Source organism: Hydractinia symbiolongicarpus, chromosome 3, assembly GCF_029227915.1.
Source record: "Hydractinia symbiolongicarpus strain clone_291-10 chromosome 3, HSymV2.1, whole genome shotgun sequence".
NCBI classification, from domain to species: Eukaryota; Metazoa; Cnidaria; class Hydrozoa; order Anthoathecata; family Hydractiniidae; genus Hydractinia; species Hydractinia symbiolongicarpus.
In genome coordinates, this window is record NC_079877.1 from 17,635,249 (window position 1) to 17,656,492 (window position 21,244).

The window sequence follows — 21,244 nt, forward strand, 5'->3', positions numbered from 1 at the left end:
TTGCCAGAACTGCCTCTAGGCCTTTCCCACAGTTGCCTCGAGGGACAACCATCATAGCTACTGCAAGGATCACGAGGCAGTTAAAATTACGATGCCAACAGAGGATGAAAAATGGCTATACTTTAGGGATGGATCAACAGCAATTCAAGGTACATCGCAATATTCAGCTGGTCACAAATGAGGACAAGTACACGAAACTCGTGATGAAGCCAAATTTCAAGGGTTGAAGCCGGTTTAGCAAGCACCTAGTAGGTGTAGAGATGGGTAAAACAGAGGTCAAGATGAACAAGCCCGTATACATTGGCTAGGCTATATTGGATATGTCAAAGCTGGCAATGTGCGAATTCCATTACGATTTCATGCAGCCAAAATATGTTAGCAAGCTGCAGCTCTGTTATATGGATACAGACAGCTTCGTTTACCACATCCGCACAGAAGACTTTTATAGGGATATTGCGCGAGACGTTGAAACACGCTTTGACACAAGTGCCTATAATCCCGACGACAACAAGCCTCTCCCTATAAGGAAAAACAAGAAGGTCGTAGGTCTCATGAAGGACGAGTTAGGTGGGAAGGTTATGACCGAATTCATCACCCTGAGGGCCAAGCTATATGCTTACAAGAGCCTTACCAAAGAGGGCAGTGATCGCAAAGCAAAGGGCGTGAAGAGATGTGTTACGAAAAAATCCATCACCTTCGACGACTACCAGCGATGTCTGGAAGAGGGCGTTGATATTTAAGAGAGTCAGGTCTTAATTCAAAATAAGAACCACTAGATATACACCCAGGAGGTGAACAAGCTAGCACTCAACAGGGAGGATGACAAACGAATCGTACAACCCAATCAAATTACGACGCTTGCCAGATGCCATTACCACCTAGCGTCTACGGGGGATTAAAATAGACATATGCCTACTAATCGCTATACTCCTACCCTATGCCATGATCGCTTGCGTATTTTTTCGTTATAAACGACTACTAATAAAGATGTCAGGTATCGCACGAGTATTCGATGAAGCTACCTCCGCAGAATATGAAAATATTGAAAAACCTATCGAGAAACTTCCGGTCCTGAAAGAAGCCATGAGGAAAGGCAAGGGGCACCTTTTACCGAAGAAGTGTACAGAAGGCTTTGTCGACAAGGCACCTGATGAAACCATTGATAAGGTACACGGCGACTACGTACAGCGAGAACTCCACGAAAAGGGGGAAAAGACTGCAAAAGCATTGACTACTCACGTGATTAGACTGTATGCAAATTTGATTGGGAACTTTGTCGACGTCGACAATGTAGATGAACTGCGCAGGGATATCGAAGAAGATCCCATAATCCGGGACTCCATGACAGATTTAGGTATCCTTGTATACTGCAACATTGGGAGCTGTTTAGCCCCACTACTTGTAGCGGGCCATACTGCGAGGCACATGGGTAAGAAAAAGGAAGAGGTGGAGGAGGCGGAGACGGTGCTATAATAAATGACCGAAGATCAGAAACAAGAAGAGAAAGCCATAACCAAGACGAAGAACGAGGGTCGTGTTGCAGCCGACAAGAGACTTGCCGAATGGAACCGTAAGAACAAGACCGACTTACAGAAGAACGTGGGCAAAGGTTCTTCACAAGATGATCAAGAACCTGCGACAGGTTTTTACAAGCCAACGTATGTCTACATATATGGGGTGGGGACTTTGGCCGTGCTTGCCATAGGAGTAGGCGTTTGGTATATGTTTAGTAGAGGCAAAATGAATCTCAAAACACTACACCTGAGCCTCAGCAGGGCAAAAAGGGCAAAACTCAGCCAAATATTGACATCTTCAAGATGTAATGAATTTTCTGAAAAAATGACACTTAATAAATGATAGGCAAGCATCTGGATGATAGCAATATGGACCCAAAGGAAACAATGATTATTGACTCCCTCTGGGAGTCCGTCAGGTTGGTATCTTATACAATTCTTATCGCTATGGGAGCAAAAAGGGCTCTGCGGTTTTCTAGGCCGAGCGTCTTGGAGGACGGCTTGAACCTAGCGGGCTATATGACGGCAGCGATCTTTTTCGACGAATATGCGATAAAACAAGGGTGGTAGAAAAAGTCTTTAATATCTCTGAAATAGACCGCATGGTAAAGTTTCTGTATCTTCCAGGAGATATAGAAACATGGAGGAGACCAAAAAGTGTTCCAAGTGTTCAAAATCTCTTACATTAAACCAGTTCAAGATCAAGAGCAATGGTGAAACTACAAATACGTGCATTCCCTGCCTCGATAAAAAGAGGCTGTCAAAGGGCAAGCGCCGCACCCCCATACAACCCCTACATTAGGTCATAATTATACTGCAGGATCATATAAAGGCTCAGTTCTCTGAGGGTTATACTTGAAAACACTTCGCATTGTATATCCACCACAAAACACCATTTAAGTACCAGGAGACCTACCGGTCTCCAACGCCTGCTGATGTTGCTAAGGCACTGCACAAGGCGTATACCTCAATACTAAATGGAGAGAATACGTTGTAGAGGATGCAAAAAATTGCTTGCCTCGGACAAGTTTAAAATTAGGGGTAATATTAGGACAAAGAGTTGTATAGGCTGCGAAGGCATCAAGGACCCTGAACATGAAATAGACCCCCTTGTCATTGATAGGGATATTAGAGGGCTCAAACAGGATGAAGATTACCTGATTTTGTATACTCTATTCACATACAGCATTATACGCCAGTACGCGGAACTCGGAGAGAGCCCAGAGAAGGCGCTGTTTGTCAAAAGGTACCGCAAAGTATTACGATGCCCGAGGGAAAATTAATGTGTTCTCCGCTATCCATGGAATACCACACCCAAAATACCAAGCTCTGCCCTGCCTATCGGGGGTCTTTGGTAAACTATCACGGCGGTGTATTGATCTGTTCAAGCTGTGCCGCAATATACCACAAAATTCACGACAGGAAGCGGAGCAACTATTGAATAAAATGTTGGATGTCGTAGAAGATCCGTGCACGACTATCTTCAAGGTCCAACGTCTTGCGGCAAGACGCAACGTGTCATGAACCTCCTCGAAAATGAGTATAAAAAGCACTTCCACAATATCATCATCTTGTGCCCAACTATACGTTGGAATATGACTTATTCAGAAAGGGCATCACTTTGGAAAGACCCCTATGTATTTCTGATAGACCCTGGAAATGAGTTGTTTGAATGGACAGCGAAATTGCTGTCGTTACTAGCAGGCGAAGACACGTTGTTTGTGGTTGACGATATCATAGCTGATGAAAGTTTCCATAAGCGTCGATAATCACTACTTGAGCTTGCCATCAGTGGTAGGCACCGTAAACATAGCCTTTGGTTATTAACCCAATCGTATACCGCCTTAACCAAGAATCTGAGGAGGCAGAAAAAGGCCCTGTTTTTGTGGTACCCACATGAACGCAGCGACATAAGGCTAATTGACGAAGAGACGAACATGATCCCCGACTGGTCGGATATCAAGGCTGAGCTGAAAAAATCCAAGCATACTTGGAGCCATCGAAACACTATCCAACAACCAGGATCAACCTATGTTTAAACGCACGATTTGGGACGCTTCCTGGGTATTGAAAACATTGCGGAATCTTATCGAGATATTTCCACCCTTGCACGCCATGAGATAGGATTGGTTACTAACCAACCACTAAAAGGAGACCAAAATAGGTATGACGCTTTTGTGACATTAGACGACGCATTAGAGATCGTTCGTCGCTCCCGAAAATCAAAGGCTGTAGGGGTCATCAAATGGCTGACCAGGGCAGGTGTCCAAAAAATTACAAGATATAATTAAAGAACAGCCCTAGAGGACAGGGATGGGACCCTGGCCTTACTTAATGATGAAATTGACGATAGGGACAACCAACTCCTGGTGCTGGGGGATGAGCTCGGGGATAGGGATGAACAACTTAGTGCTCTTAAACAAGACAACTCGGAACTACGGCATAGGCATGTTCCACACCGATATCAATATGACACCGTGCTATGCGTGGTTGATAAAAATGGTCCCCACGAACATGGAAAAAAGGCATGCATAGGCATTACATGATCCGATGCCAACGTAGGCAACTCGGTGCAAGAATAAGCACGTTAGGGGAGATATACCCCGAGATGACCGTGAGAAAACCGGAATGCGATGATCCGAATGCTGTACATGCCTGGTGCCAATTCAGAGACGATACCCTGGGCATTGAGAATTATCACCTAAATCACTTCACGTTAGCCGATGATGATACGAGGGATCTATTCGAAGGGATCTTTGATATTAATATGTCGTAGGCGGACGCTAATTTTTACTACTCTTGTGGGTAGTAAAAATTATAGGCAAAAATGAGGCACCTCCCATGAGCGCCCTTAGAAAAAAGCATCATTTAGTAGTGGGTTCCCAACCCCTCCTCTATTGACCGGTTTAGCTTCGATATATAAGGTATCAAAATATCAAAAAGATGGAAGCCTATGTACAAAAACAATTTACAAGGGATTACGATATCTGCATACCTGTACTGCGATGCTGTATAGAGGCAGGATTAGTGACTGGTTATTGCCCTACCTGCCTGGAAAATTTCAAGTATCGAAATGGGAAATACTATGAAGGATTTGAATACCCTAGCGACCTAGACCTTTTAAACAGGGTATGGTCTGGCAGGAAAGCGTGGGGTACATTTGCAGCGAGATCGATGAGGATCTCGAGGATGATATTCAAACCCTAGGACTTTATATTGTTTCGATTAAAGAGAACAAGTATGGGGCACTCTGTTACGAGGTCATCAAAGATGAGGGGATGAAGCTATCGGATTTGGCTGACATAGAAACAATAAGCAATATCCTCAATTTTCCTATACCGGATAGACGATTGGTTGATATTGATTTGGAAAATGAACCTGATGTCATCAAAGGTATCGTTTATGGGTACCCGTTCCATACCAAGCCCCCTTTGCTGTATATAAGAGATCCGGGTAAAGAGTTGGAGGATGAACCCTTAGAGGTACTCCTGAAGATACTCTTTACCAATCCTTCACATGTTCCGGAGGTACCTCAACATCCTCCGGGATCAGCATGAGTTCTTCCGAAACAAAGCTCCTTTCAGGACCATCCTTTAAGTAGTATAAAACACGGCTACCCGCTACTATACGGTCCAACCTATACATTTTACTACTCCAGAAAGCATCAGTGGCGCGTCTTTTTGAGTCCCCATGCTCCTCTCCGGGCTGCATGAGGTATAAGTACAACCCATCCACAGGTAGGGGTTTCTCTTCAGGATATTCCTCGCTTTTTGCGAGCGGTATCTCATCGAGTTTGATCACTTTGTTAGGCTTCATGGCAGTCTTGCTGTTGTTGAGACCCTTCACTATGGTACTGGCCTCGCCGGAAACCAGCACCTGTGCATCCTGGGGCTTGAATAGCCTTTTGGCAAGTACCTTATTGTAGGACTCTACAAAGGCCGTAAACGTATGGTGGTATTTGGTGGTGGCCCGTTTAATCTCCACACCTTTGCCTTATAGTAGTTTTGTTACATCCGATTTAAATTCAGAACCATTGTCACACTGAAAAATCTTAGGGTAGTGTAAAGGTCCTGCCTTGTAGATGTCCTTCAACATATCCGTGACCTCGCTAGCCTTTTTGGTTCGTAGAGGTCTTGCTACCTTGTATCTCGAGGCTACATCAATACCCGTGAGAATATACTTATAAATGCTACCATACAACCAATCATGGGGCATGTACAGTAGATCACACTGGTGCATTTCGTTGGGTGCTGTAACGGTGAAGTGTGGATAATCAATACGTTTTGATTTTTATATCGGTTGAGTCCAACTGTTCACCCAAAGATTTTTTCAATAAAAAATGCTTAATCATGCCACAAGGGCGATCTTTCAACCATTCATCAATGTCATCCGCATATCACATGTATTGAGAACTCATTATTTGATTCTGGTCCGAATAGCTGTGAAGAAATATTTTTTACAAATAGACTTTATTGTCTTGGTCGTCAGGCATTGAATTTAAAGACATAATTACCTCTCGTATTTATCTGGCAGAAAATCCTCAATCACCACGGTGAGCATGCCAGTCAAAGAGCTGTGACGATGATTTGATAAATAGTTATGCTTCAAGAGACTGTTCTGTCGTTCCACACCATTATTAGTATTGCAGTCAACCAAAAACCGATTTTGTCTAAACGCGACTACCCAACGCTATAAAACGAAACATAACATTAATAGTAATAGTAATAGTAACATAACATAACATGAATAGTAATAATTCCTATAAGTAAATTATAGTAAGTTAGAACTGCCATAATACCTGTTTGATGCCAAGCCAATACTTAGAGATGTAGTGTCTAAGTCCTTCTTGTTCAGACCAGAATAAAGAGTTCTTCAAATTTTCTATCGCGTTTTCACATGAGCAGAGGGTCTCAGAGCGCGCAATCAGTCTTAGTAAGGTTAATATTTTTAGTCTGTCAGCGGAGCAGCCATTCCCTTTCTTTTTCAGCCAACGATCCCAAGCCTGCTCCCGATGAAAATCACATATAAATACGGTACACCCTAAAAACAAAAATAAAATATACACTTTTTTTCTTTGAAACCGTAACTACGTTGCTCTGACAAAATAATTGTGTACCTTCAAACACTTTTTCTAGACTTTTAAACTCTTCTATGCAATAATCTGACATGGCATATCTTGGTTTTAGGGCACTGTTCCAAGATTCGAGAATTGTCAATGCCTCGGTAATGCATTCCTCTGTTTCAAATTCGGTAACAAATATACCCACAATCTGATAGTTTACGTTTGTTTTAACAACCAGGAAAAATAGAGGAAGGGCATAGCGTGTCGTACGGTATGTAGCATCGAGTAATATCATTTTGCTTCCATACTTTTCTAACAATCTTTTTTGCCAACCATTCTGGTAAACAAATAGAACTGGCATTTCTTTCTCTGAAGGGAGTTTTACATTTTTCTGAATATCTTCATCTGAAGCGCCTTCTTCTGAGTCATTTACAGTTTCACTAATTTCATTACTCGAAGTATTAGTGCCTTAAAGGGAAAGCATTACAATTCCACACCGGTATTTAACTAGTAATAACTTAACATTAAAACACAAAAAACAATCATAGACATACAAATACAAAAAACAAACCTTTAGGTCTAAAGTATATTTTAGTGGTTGGATCTGAATCTGTCCATTCTTTTATCTTTTTTTGAAGGCACTCTTGATCGATAAGTGAATGACACAACTTTCTTCTAATATGAGTTTTATGGTTACGTATTGTTGCATTCCGTGGGTAAAATCTTTTATTTGATGGTTCTGGGAGTTTTGTTTCCTTAAACATTTCTTTCTTGACATGTATTTTCAACAATCTTTTCATCTCTTTCGTGTCCGTGACACCTTCCTTTACATACATATCGATTTCGGAAACAATTTCTGAATCTATTCTTTGGGTTATACCGGAATCTGAAACAGAAAAATAGACAAACAATTAAAATTACTTTTAAACAGAAGTATAAATCATATTGTCTGAATCAATTGAACTTCTACCTTTGTTACTATATGACCTTCATGACTGCTAATATCAGGAATACTAACGAGAAATTTGCAAGTTTGTTTAATCTGTTTTCCTGAAGATATATCAGTTCGGTCTGCGGATTTCTTTTTCTGGTTACGCACCGTGTCATTTACAACCTAAATAGTATTTAATAAAAAATACATCAAAGTTGTATTACTGTTTTCAGAAATTTCACATCTAAAGAAAAAGAAATCAAAATGTAAAACTACCGGATACTCTGGAAATTCTATCATTTCTGTGATGATAACTTGTGCCGGACAATCAAACTTTTTACAATCTTGAACCCGAGTGTGTTTCCTTCTACACCCATGATCGTTTAGCTGTAACAAGAAGGGATATATTATTCTGTGTAACTCTTTTTAAAATCCAATTATATAGTGAAAATCATGAACCTTACCAGTTCGTTTTCTCTTTTTTTTTAACTGATAGTTTCAAATTTAGGTTCCTATCTTTTCCGTGATGACAATCCAAAATTTTTGTTTCAACAAACATAAATGGCAAGCCGGAAAACTTTACTCCATCACTTGACCAGTAAACCTGTTTTTTCTTTCTTAAATCTGGAATTAATTTTATAATGTCTGAAATTATGCATTTAGATTAGAATGTTCTTTAAAAAGAAAAGCCTACCAGTGGATTCAAAGTCTTTCGTTGAGAATGATACTAAATCGAATAGTGTTTTCAATTTCATGTGTTTTGATTATATCAAGTGCTTCAATCAAAGACAGAGCAATGTGATACTGTTTAGTATGACTGCTGCCACCTAAAAAAAGTCAAAGGATTAAGTACCAAAGTTGAACGAGACTCACCTTCGGCATTTGAAAAGAGTTGTAGTAAAGGTTTATTATTTTATAGAAAAAAAATTCAAATTGTAAATTTTTAAGAATAATTATAATAAAATACGCAATATAATAAAAAATGTGCTACTTGTAAAATTATTCGGTGTGCATAAACATTTATACAATCACAGTCACAAGAAATCTTATGACTATGATACAACACATCTTAGCTGTAACAAGGAAAACAACTCCATATAAAAACAGAAGTATTTTTATCATACCAGATAATGGCGATATTGTAGGAATATCTTCTTCATTCATATTGCATACGTATTTATTTAAAAAAGAATCGAATAACGTGATAGTCTTTAAATTTTTAAGTTACTTGACCGCTCTTCTCTATAATGTTAACAGAGAGCACATGTTGTATCTACCATTTACTACAACTTTCCCGCGTGTTTTTTCAGTTACGTAATCACATTTTGTCATTACGTAATTTTATCGGGAAACAAGTGTACTTTTGGCTACTGTTATTTATTGCTAACCAAAGAATCTGGGGTAACGGTAAAATTGCTTAAACATGTATAATCGGGATCGTCGCAAAATGGATTACCCGGCCTTTTGGCCCCGAAAAGTCATTATAAAATACGTCAAAAACTATCGGGACCGATTGCGGTCCGGAAAAAAATTTACGTCCCGATTTCTCCTGAAGTAAGCATACTTACTTACTTACTTAAGGGGGATTTTCACGAAGCAAATTGAGCGGAACTCATTTTAAGATATGATGATATGAATTTCATATCACATGGCTCCTCTTCAGGAACAAAGAAAAAATCCTTAAAAGCTAAATTTAAGAAGAAAAAGACTTTGGCACACGAACTTAAATCTTTTTTGAGGAATGATATTCAAAACGAATTTAAAAAACAAAAAATACTGTCACAGCACGAAGCTCGGACTTACCGTCAACAGTAAAGTCAGCCATCTTTTCGTGTTTCCCCCCAGCGATCTCCGACAGCCGGTTTTGTGGAACATGCCAATCTTAAAGATGGCGTGTCAGTCGCAGGTCGTTCAGTTGCTGGCCCCACTACTAATGCTTCAACTTTTGTTACTCCGGGTTTGTCTGCGGGGGTGGTAGGGTCAACTTTATCAATCTCTCTCCCTCCAGTTCCTAAGCGAATTTTGGAAAAGATTAGGGCTAGTGAGTATATAAATTTTGACTATTTATTGCCTCCAACGCTCACTGGCCTCAATGTCCTTGTCGTCCTTGCCCACATGGACGATGGAGGTGAGTACGAGATGAGGATGCGCACCGTGGATGGCACGCCCACATTAGCTATGTGTAAAAAAAACGTAGCTAGGTCTCGTATTAAGGATTATGCTTCGTGGAGTTTGGCTTGGAGTTAATAGTTGTATGCTCCATCAGGCAGTACTCACCACACTTAGCTCAGCAGTTAGTAAGATATCAGACGTACATCGCCCAATTTGCTAACCAATATATTTTTTCATATGTATATGCCTTTAACCAACTGCACAGAATACATCTGGAAAATGATGCCAGCAAGAGGTGGGATGTTATAGATGACCTGCTATACAACCAGCACCTTAGAGGCGCTCCTGTGTTGCCAAAAAGGGAAGCTGTTGCTTGGGGGGGTCATCTTCATCTACATCCTCCAGGTTGAGCTATGCATGTTTTATCTGCAATGAAGTAGGGCACTGCGCTAACCAATGCCCCACTCGAAGTGGGTGGTTTAGGAAGCCCGATGAGCAGCAGTTTCGGAATGTCCCCCAGCAGTTTCGAAATAATTCCCAGCAAACACAACCACATTAAATTTAGTAGAGGACTGGGTTGCACATATACCCCATGCACCTACTCTCACAGGTGTTTTTCCTGTGGATCGTCAGGACACCCAGCACTCCATTGCACACTCAGGTCCTCTAGGCCAAGTTTGGTACTTGGCCTAGAGGACCTGAGTGTGCAATGAATTCTTTCCTCTAAAATCGCTTGTCACAACCCGGGTTAAGTTGACGTATTAGAGAGTCTCTTGAATGGTCATCCAAAGAAAGCATTAGTGTGGTTTATTGTATCAGGTTTTCGATATGGATTCAAACTTGGTTTTCAGGACAATGAGTTGAAATCATGCATAAGTAACAACAAATCTTCCATAGAGTATGAAACCAAAGTTGATGGGGCGATTTTGAAAGAGCTGAATAGGGGACATACGGTGGGTCCATTTGCTTCACCACCATTTAAATTGCATTGTTCTCCCCTGGGTGCTGCACCAAAAAAGGATGGGACTGTGCGAGTGGTATTAGACCTTTCTTCACCACATGGACATTCAGTTAACGATGGCATTACCAAAGAGGACTATTCGGTCTCCTACTCATCATTTCATGATGTGGTTGAAATGGGTAAGGTTGGGTAAAAATTATTACATGGCTAAGTTGGACATAAAGCATGCTTTCAGACTGTGCCCTGTGCATCCTAGTGATTGGCACCTATTAGGGTATAAGTGGAAGGGAAGATACTTTTTTGACGTAGTTCTTCCTTTTGGTGGGCGTTCCTCCCCTTTCATTTTTAACAAGTTTGCTGATATCCTAGAGTGGATATTATTGTGGATTTATTTTGTCAAAAATCTCTTACATTATTTAGATGATTTCATAACAGCTGCCCTGTCTAAAAATATATGTCAGGCTATAGTAAAGTTGATTAAGGACGTTTTTCACTTGGTGTTCCGTTGGCTCCAGATAAGATGGTAGGCCCCTGCCAAGTATTTACATACCTGGGCATTGAAATAGACACAGTAAATTTTGTTGTTCGTCTCCCACAAGATAAGTTCACGGAATTACTATCTTCACTTCGTAAATGGTTAGGGAAGAAGAAATTCACAAAGAGAGAACTGTTATCTCTCATAGGGTCTTTGTCTTTTGCGTGCAAGGTTGTGAAATGTGGTCGAATGTTCTTACGACGTCTTATTGATCTCTCCACTACAGTTCGTTCCTTGCACCATCATATTTCAATTACATCAGAATCTCGCAAGGATATTCAATGGTGGTGTGAGTTTCTCCCCACTTAGAATGGCATCGCTATTATCCACACAGAAACGTTAGAAAATCTTTTTACTGATGCTTCTGGAGTATGCATAGGAGGATTTTTTTCTGGTGCATGGTTTTCAGTTGCCTTAAACTTTACTCATAAGTAAAGTATCACCTTCATTGAGTTATTGGCCATAATTGTAGCAGTTTTTTCTTGGGGCAAGGCATGGAAAAACAAGCAATTAGTGTTGTACACAGATAATTTGGCTATTGTTCATGTGTGGTCCTCTGTGGTTCTACACAGCAGAACACAATATAAACCTCCTGGTACGCCACATTGAAGGCCAGCACAATACTTATGCAGATCTTTTGTCTCGATTGCAGGTACAACACTTCAAACGTCTATGCCCAGAAGCCGAAGCAGATCTAACACCAATCCCTTCATCGATACTACAACTCTTCAAAGAGAAACACCAGGGCAACATATCGGTCAGGATATCTCTCGTTTAAAAAATTTTGCGAAGCTACATCCGTACCTACCTTTCCCCTGACAGAATTAACACTTCAACTGTTTGCGACATATTTGGCAAAAACGCGTCAAATTTGCTACTATTTAAAATAAAAACACGCGTTAAAAGTTTTAAGGTAAATTTAAAAATGTGCGTTCAAAAAAGTACTCGAAGAGGATTCGAAATTTACCTACCCTTTTCTATCGAAATAACTTAAAAGGTAAGAAAAAATAATATATTGAAAGTTTTTGCGTTTTCCCCGTTCTCACTCAATTATTAACAAAACCATGCTTACAAAAAAAGTTTCGTGCGAGCCACGAAAATGCACTGGAGACAAGGGTTATTTACAGGTTTTTTGCATGAAAATTCAATTTAGCATAAAATTCAAAGGTCACTACCATAAAAGCCATGGAAATGGTTAATAAAAAAATCAATAACAATATCATACCTGATATAACCTTATTTGAATCAAAGAGATAAAATTTATATTTACGAGCACTAGTACCATTCTTTAAAAATCTCATTGTTTATTCTCTGTTAATATAAAACAAAGTATAAAAAATATATATCTATTAAAAGAGCATATTCATATTCATCAAACTATTTGTATAAAATGTAATGAGATCCCAACTTGTGCAGGCCGTCCAAATATAAAAAGCCTAACAGGTCCTGGGGACGAGGTTAACGAGATCCAGACAGGAGTCTAACCTGCTCGCCTCATTAGTATTTTTTCAAATAGGCATCTAGATCGTAAAACGAATGTATTCTTTTTGAAAATGAAATAAAAGAAAAGAAGATAGTTTAAAAAAGTTATAATTTTATTATAAAAGTTTTTTTTTTTGACGATATTTGTCGCTGTACGAAGATGGTCAATTTTGTACGAGGATGGTCACTCTCAGCGCTACGGAAAAAAGCCCAACTTCGTACAGTGAATTACATCGTACGGAACAACTACTCTTGAGTGCCAAATAAACGGGGATCTCATTAGTTCGTTTCTCGTAAATTTAACCTCCAGTATGCGGATATATTAAAAATATATCACACTTACAGTTAAAACGTTTATCTGGCACTTGAGATTAATGTTATATATGGGTGTTTTGTAAATATATAAGTTCACATTTAGAGCACCATGATTTTATTGTTTTTTCTTCCTATTTTTCTTATCTTTTATTACTTATAAAAATTATGGTATTTATGTTAAAGTTATTATTACCGTGTTGAATTTAAATAAAACATGCACATATTTTTTATTTTTGATGTTCCATATGACTGGTTGCTCATAGCCTTTTTTACAAGTCAACAAATTTTCTTTGTTGAAGTCCAACTTTTGTTATAATTTATATTTGTTTTAGACTTAAAATATAACTAAAATATCTCTGCAGTGGGATGACGTCACACAAAACACAATTAAGACTAAAAGATGTTCCAATCAATTGCAGTGTGGTTGCTTCAAACATACGTTGGTGAATATATTGAAAATCTTAACACCAACCAACTATCAATTGGATACGGTAATTTCCTGTTTTATGATTTATTTAATGATTTAATGTCACATAATATAATAGTAATAAAAGTAATAATGATAATAATAATAATATTAATCTGTGTCCAAGCTGGGCATTGTTTGTCATTTACACAAGCTGTAAGCTAAGTGGTTTGTTTAGTACTTTGCTTATTACACCTTTATCTGGACCACATGATTATTTTATAAAAGGGACATGATAATTGTGTAGCACTGTGGTATACATTTGAAAGTTGTATAATCTGTTAGTTGTTTACAAACTAATTAAAGTTAAAACATTTCAAAATATTTAGTTTATGTTTAACAACAAAGCGAATAACGTATTAGTTTTGCCGTGGTACGATGACGACTCCTCTGAGAGATCGACAATTTTGTCGCAGTTGGCCAAACTTTACGGAGATATATTTAAATTAGGGAGAAACATGTGTACGCATAACACAAGAGATAATAACGCGTGTTTTTTAATTACGAAATTAAAAACGGACTTTACAACATTGCGTTTTATGGTAGTAAGTGCGACCAATATTGTATTTCAATATGCAAGAAATTGTGGTGGCGATCGAGGCAGCTCTTTTGTGTTTGCAAGATTGAAGTGTTTTTTTTATTCAGTGAGTATCAATTAAATACTATTATTGTATTTAAAACTCAAGAATATATAAATTATGAAGCGAATTCAAACCAAGAAGAAGAGTTTGTTTGCTAAATAGGTTAATACAGATGCTCATGAGATCTGGGTATTACTTACAACACTTTATTATGCTAATGGGAATCAAGCGCAAACCAGAGATTGATATGTATTGGAGTAATTATTTATTAGTATTTCAAACCCCAATTTTCCAAAGACTTATCAGTCAGAACAGATTTCATTTGCTCCAGATTATGATTCATTTTTCTGACATACACAACTAAGGCAGACTACATACATAAGCTTAGGTTTCTCATTATAGATAAACTTGGTAAAAACTATGAAGCAAATTATATGCCGGAAAAAAATGTTGCCATTGACGAATATCTTTCCCTGTTGAAAGGCCAGTTATCTTTTCGTGTATGCATACAGTCCAAAAGAGAACATTTTGGTGTCAAACTGTTCATGCTGTGTGAGAGCAATAGTGGGTATTTGTCTCGCTTTATTATTTATGCAGGTACAGACACTAAGTAAGAAGATTGTTCCGATATCATGTTCCCGCAAGATAAAGGACAGAACTTACCAGCAACCTTTGACACATTGAAGACCCCATCAAAGGTGGTTTTATCTTTAAGGAAACAGATAAAGTTTTTCATTTGACCCTGGATAATTATTACACCTTACCAGAGTTAGCATTGGTTTAGATCATCATAAGACTCCTTGCTATTGGACTTTAAGGCGCAAAAAAGGCGTACCGAAAAACGTCTGGTCTTGGAAACCTGCGAAAGGGGGTGTCAAAATCAGAATGCATGACAATCTTATGTTAATGAGGTGGAATGACATTACTAAGACAAAACTTCAAAATTGTTAGTATGCTGTTTTCAATACATACTGGATAATTCGCTGATAGTGGCAAAAAGAAGCGAATAACTGGTCATCATGTTATGAAGCGAGACGTTATCAACGAATATAACAAAAACATGAGCGGTGTGTTTTGAAGCTTATTATACATGAAAAAATTATAGTTGTGTGAACAAAAAATTGAAAATAAAACTAAGATGTTATGACTTGTTTTTGTAAGATTTACACTTGTGTAAAGTGCAAAAGTAAACTGCGCAAAAAGTTTTTATCAAAATTTTCTATGATTATTCAATATTTTCAAATTTCAGTTGTGCTTCTTCAAATTGCAAGATTGTTCTGATTTTTTGCACTATCTTAACAAATATGTTAGAGAATGTGAAAATATAATTTTGCAGAAACTTTGAAATTTTCTCATTTACATAGATCCAAATAAAAAATTGCAAAGAAAGTAACAAAGTGTTTTTCGCATATTTTTTACATGAATTTCCAGTTTATGCTATGTACTTAAAATTTTTATTTTTAGATACCTAAACTTTTCAAAATGTATTTGTTTTTTTTCTGAATACAAGTGGTTCAAAAGCTATGACCAAGTACACGTTAATTTTAGTTAAAAATGGAGCGCACTGGTTGGGTGAAACCTGAAAATGGAGCGCGTGCTAAAGGTTAAACTAGCTGATCTTCTTGAAACCGATCTGAAGGATGTTGAAGAAATGCAAATTAAGTTACTGACATCTGAAAGTGTTGAACTCGTATACTCGTATACTGAAAACTTTTTTGTCACTGATGTTGTGAAAAAGTGATTAAGTTAAAAGTTTTTCCATTTCATTATTTTGTATTTTGTTATGTGGCTTGTCCACATCAGTTTTGTTATATAAAGATTAACTAAAAACCAGCAGCAGGAATTTTTAACAAATAGAATGAAAAAACAAGACAAGAGTGTTGACAAATTTTTGGAAACAAAAAAGCGTAAATGTCAAATTTGATATCTAGAAGCTTTACACATTTGACCGCAGTTAAAATTTCTCTATTCAAAATTAAATGCTGATTTTCTGGCTTTCCAATTATAATATTTTTTCAAAAATCTTAGACATGTTCAGCAGTTTACTGGCCAATAATTTTCTTTAGAAACCCTTAATTTGCCTTTGAGAAGTGGAGAAACATGTGCACATTTTAAAGACTACACCTATCTACTTAGTCAATAATATACATTGACTCAGCTGCTCAACAAAAACATTTGTGTCAGCCTTGATATAATCTGCAGGTATGCCTCCCTCTGGACATGCCTTGCCAGGTTTTCTATTGAATATTGACAAATTTCATTTCGTCAATGTCAGCACTTTGGATGAACTTTGCCTTGATCTTATTTATGCTCAGGTGTGCTTTGAAAATTTTAAGAGCAATCACTTATATCCAGCCACTTTGTGATATTTACAAAATAATCATACATATGCAATTTCAACAGCGAATTAGCGAATTTTTTTTCTTCTACGAATTTATAAGCAAAGCAAAATCCATAAATGTCATATCATAAAAATTTGACGATTGGAAAGGCCTATCATTTAGAAAAATAGAGATTAATGAAAAACAAGAGAGAAATAAAATAATGACCAGGCCTGGTTTAAATTTTAATATTCTTATAAAAAAGCGTGTGTACTGTGAACCATCACATTTTTGAAATTGTTTCCCCCTCCCCCAATTTTTTTTTAAATATCGCTGCCCCCATTTAGCTGCCTTAAAGGTGCGCAAACGTTTTAAGTTTTTATTGTGTCCAAAATGTTCTTTTAGCAACTGACCAGAGTCATTTAAGAGGCTTTAAAATCTAGCATGGTTTGTGGTCACAGACCAAGTAGCATACACCACTTTGGTTTTCCCAAATGTAAATTAAACAACAAGAAGAGGGTGTGTCACTATTGTGAATGTATTGTAGTTGCACCTTTTTATTAGTGAGGTAGCAGCTTCTTCATCTTGTTTTTTTTTGCATCCCTGACAATTTTTACACATGAATTCCTTTGAATTCAAAAAGAGTTCCCATTTTCAGCAGTTTCTTTTTCTGGTTTGCATAATTATTTCTTTTTGTAATCTTTTCGTAAGGAATGGTAAAGGATTGTTAAAATCTTTTGTTGTAGTGGCTTATGTTTTTCAACTTGTTTCTTGAAGGCTGCATTTTGGTTTGTGAAGTTCTTTAATTCTAACTCCATTGATTTATCCAGGTCTTCTTTGAGATACAGATTTATTAAAATATTTCATAGATCTGTACTTTATTATGTGGTGCTTCTCTTTGATTGTCTGTTATACAAACAAGTGGAACATGAATGGAGGTAATTTCTTTGAGTTGTGCTTTAGTCAACATGCCATACCTATACCTTCTAAATCACTGTATAGCACACTTACAGAGCCAAATCACCAGTATTCGAAAGTAAGATTCTGAGTTGCATATGTTTAAAAGGTTTGTTTACTTTATTTATCATTAGCAGTTGTTTGCATTATTCACACAAGTACTAAGATCACAAGCCATATAGGCAGCATCTGGTCTTGTTTGTTTACCTGTCCGTTGTATCTGTCCAACCAATGTCTTACGCTCTCTCTGATTCGCTTTCTTGGTTCTAATGGAGTGGTTGTTTTGGTACTCTTACACTCTGGTAGTAAATTGTGGTTTAAATTATTTTTTTCGTATGGCTGCAACAGTTAGTACTGTACAGACGTATGGCCTCTTTCTCAGTTTGTTGAGAAGGGTGATTTTGACGCTTTGATTCATGACATGGAATTTTGAGAAGTTGTTACAGTTCGTATTGTAAAAAGTGTGGTCCAGTAGTTTATCTGATTTTAAATGGCAAAGTATGTCAAGCTTGTTCATCTCTGTTGAAAGAAGATCTCAATTCCAATGATGGTTTAAAAATGTTAACAAATAAATTAAGAGATTTGTATGGTGTGACCGAAGACAAAGCATTGTTAAATACATATGAAAAGTTCGAAACATTTAAACGACTCAAGTCAATGACGATTTCTGATGATTTAAATTAATTTGAACAGCTCAACCGAAATTAAAAAGTTTCAAGTTTGAAATCCCTTAGCTGTTTTGTTTAACAGTTGCTAAATAATGCACATTTGCCAAAATGTTCTCAAGATCTCACTAGAGCAACTGTTACTTCTTTGACATGAAAATACATTGAAGGTGAAATATGATCAATGTTGATAATGATCAGTCTGCCAATAATGATGCGAAAAGAGAGGTAGAGCAAGAGAGATTTTATGGTCATAAGACACAGCTACAACCCATGTTGACGTGGCCGAGGATCTTGTGATAATTATTAAAACCACTAACCTTTTGTCTTCTATAAGACTTTCTAATATTCTTCTTCCTCAGTAATCTTTTGTTCTGATAGTCTATAATCTTTTTGATGGAATCCAGCAGCTTTTCTCGCTTTCTAATATTCTTCCTTGCTCAATAATACTTTCATCCAATACTCATATGCAATCTTTCTTGTATAACACAACACCTTAGCTATTTACGGGATCAGTGATATTGTCTTACTCTTTGTTCTATATGACAATAAATACATGATAACATCTTGGTCTTCTCAAAATCAGCAAAATCCTATTGCAATGTCATATGTAAACCTATAATGCATTTTATGAACTATTGCCCATAGTGGCATAAGCAGAAACAACAACAACAAGTACATGTTCAGCAATATAAAAGTGTGAAGCAATACTTTTTGGAGCAAGTTGTGTCAATGCAATACTAGAATCTAATGAATCTAATAAAAATAATGTATAGGATCATATGTTTTCGACAAACTCCTAAGGGCATTAAAAATACGTGTATTTTTTAATACGAATTTCATATGTTTTGAAAATACAAAATTTTTTTAAAAAACGAATTTCATATTTTTTGAAAATACGACGGTTTTTAAAAAAATACGCGTATTTTTAAATACGGAATTCGTATTTTTGAAAATACGAAATACGCAATTCTATTGTTTTAAAAATACGAATTCAAAAAAGAAGCGGTCGATTTTCCTAGAGAGCATCACAAATGTATAGGATCATGTAGTTTTGACAAACAGTAAAAGAGATATTGGGCTTTGAAAGTATTTTGATGACGTCATCAACCCGTGTTTTCCAAAACAGGCAGTTTGACCCAGCTTTGAGAAACTCATCCAAGTTGATCCCTGGTGGCCCCTACTTACCCATGCGGGACATGACGTCAGTTATTTCTAGTCGTTTTCCAGATTAAAGCCTTAAACATTAAAGTACATTGCAATGGCTTCGTTAAATAAAAAAAATAATGTATTTATAAAAATAATGTATTTATTTTTGACATATATTTGTTTTATTTCTTTAGATGGCATAGAATTAGAGAACTTGCATCTAAAAAAAACAGCATTTAATAAAGTGAGATTACCTGTAAAATTGATATCTGGTTAGTTCTTAATTTTTTTTTAAATTGTTATTTTTAAAACCAGATGTGTCAATTAGTATTGATTATGGAAGCAACAAAAATAAACATATTGCTTTTGTTAGTCCATGTTACATTTTTTTTTCTACAAAGCCAGTATTAAATATTGTGCTACTTGCAGACAAAATAAATAAAAAATTAAAAACAAAAAGAAGAAAGAAGTTGCAGACAAAATAAATAAAAAACTTTGAGAATGCAAACCTTAAAAGATAAGATTTTAGATAAGAAAGTTTTTTTTGGATGAAGAAACAATTTATTATTACAATTGTATTTTTTCAGGTGTGATTCGTCGTTTTCACTTGGTCATTCCATACAGAAATCCTAACACACAACCATGGATTATTAAAATTGAGGGTTTATCAATTGTCGCAGAACCAGATACTGAGGTAACATGTTTTATTAAAAGTTTTTGGTGCCAAAAGTAGCACTCCCAGTAATTTCAACAAGATTTGAAAGGCTGAAATAATTAATCAATTTAAACGTAAGTTAAAAACCTGACAGATCACCCATAGGTAAAAACCGATTGTGTATTTTGAAAAAGTAATGCAATTTTTACCTTCTAATATCGACCTATCATTCTTATTAAAAAAATTGGCATATTCATTTGGAGTACTTTGACTTTGTAAAGAAAAGCAATTAAAAAGAAACTTTACTGTCTTATCTTAATTTTTATCTTGAAGGAAGATTTAAAATATCTTATATTTTCAGAACACTATTTTAATACATCGTTTATTACATACATTGCTTTAAATTTTTTGTAAAACTGTAACTTGCATCATTAATCGTGACGCCGATCTGAAAAGACTCGGGATTATTATAATATATCATATATTATATATAATATATATAATGGTAAAATACGTTTGCTGGCTAAAATGTAATTCTGCTGACTGTTGCTTATATACTCCGCTTCATACGAAAAATAATATAAAAAATACATTGCAGAATATGTTTGTCGTAACAACCTCCTCCGTTATGATATATCATATTTTTTATACTATATTCCTTAAAATAATTTGCACATCTAGGACATAGATTTTTTATAAGACGGCACGAAAATTATTAAAACAACACTAATATTCTTTATCAGGCCCGGTCGGAAAAATGTACCCCGGCGAGCGCTAAATCGCTCACATGTATTAATTTGCGTGAGCGATCCACGTGCGATCACAAAAGCTCGTGCAAATTAGTTTGCGTGAGTGGTCAATGAAACAAAAAGTTACGACATGCACATGCTTGATCTGTAAAATAAAACTAAAAATAATCCAGTCCTCGCTGATCAAAAATATCTACAAAAATGCTCGATCGAGCCCTTAAAATTAGAATTTTTTTACAACTGATTTGCGTCTGCATTGTGTAGACAATATTTTTTTGTAGTGAAATTGTTCAGCTGGCAATATCTTTCGTCATTCACCTTTTATCAGGGCTAGACCTCTCATAAATTCGATGCACTGATCTCCTAAGACGATGACAAATGAAAATGGAGTGCAAGTTTTATTGACATACCTTCTCGATGGTGAACTTCGTTAGGTTAATAGTTCACTGCCAACTGGCTTTTTATGTTTCTAGATGAACTTATTAGGTTAGGGCATCATTAGGTTGTATATCGCAGAAGTCGCCGGTGACATGCTTCAAAAATGCTTGTCACCAGCACAGTTTAACATGAAATAAAACTGTACAGGAGACTCAATTGTTAGAGTCTTTGCAGAACATCTTTCCTCACAAAACCGATGGCAGGGCTGACTTATTGCCTGCTGTGTCGTGTGGGAGAAAGAACTTGGGGACTTCTTTTTAATACAATATACAATTTTTTTATTATTATTACGAATCGAATAGAACGCGATGATGTGTTGGCAGATTTGCTATATTTTTAAAACTTTATTCA

General features: G+C 36.7%; 1 protein-coding gene across 2 annotated transcripts in view; it reads left to right on the plus strand.

Annotated features, from left to right (window-relative positions):
• Positions 1-13,243: 13,243 nt before the first annotated feature.
• The window catches only part of LOC130636056 (intermembrane lipid transfer protein VPS13D-like), a 73,320-nt gene continuing 65,319 nt past the window's right edge, over positions 13,244-21,244 (plus strand). For both annotated transcript variants that reach the window (XM_057445643.1, XM_057445644.1), the window contains exons 1-3: positions 13,244-13,403; positions 19,246-19,323; positions 19,639-19,745. In XM_057445643.1, the coding sequence (XP_057301626.1) occupies positions 13,313-13,403; positions 19,246-19,323; positions 19,639-19,745 (276 nt within the window). In that variant the 5' untranslated portion in view covers positions 13,244-13,312. The remainder of the gene's footprint in view (positions 13,404-19,245; positions 19,324-19,638; positions 19,746-21,244) is intronic.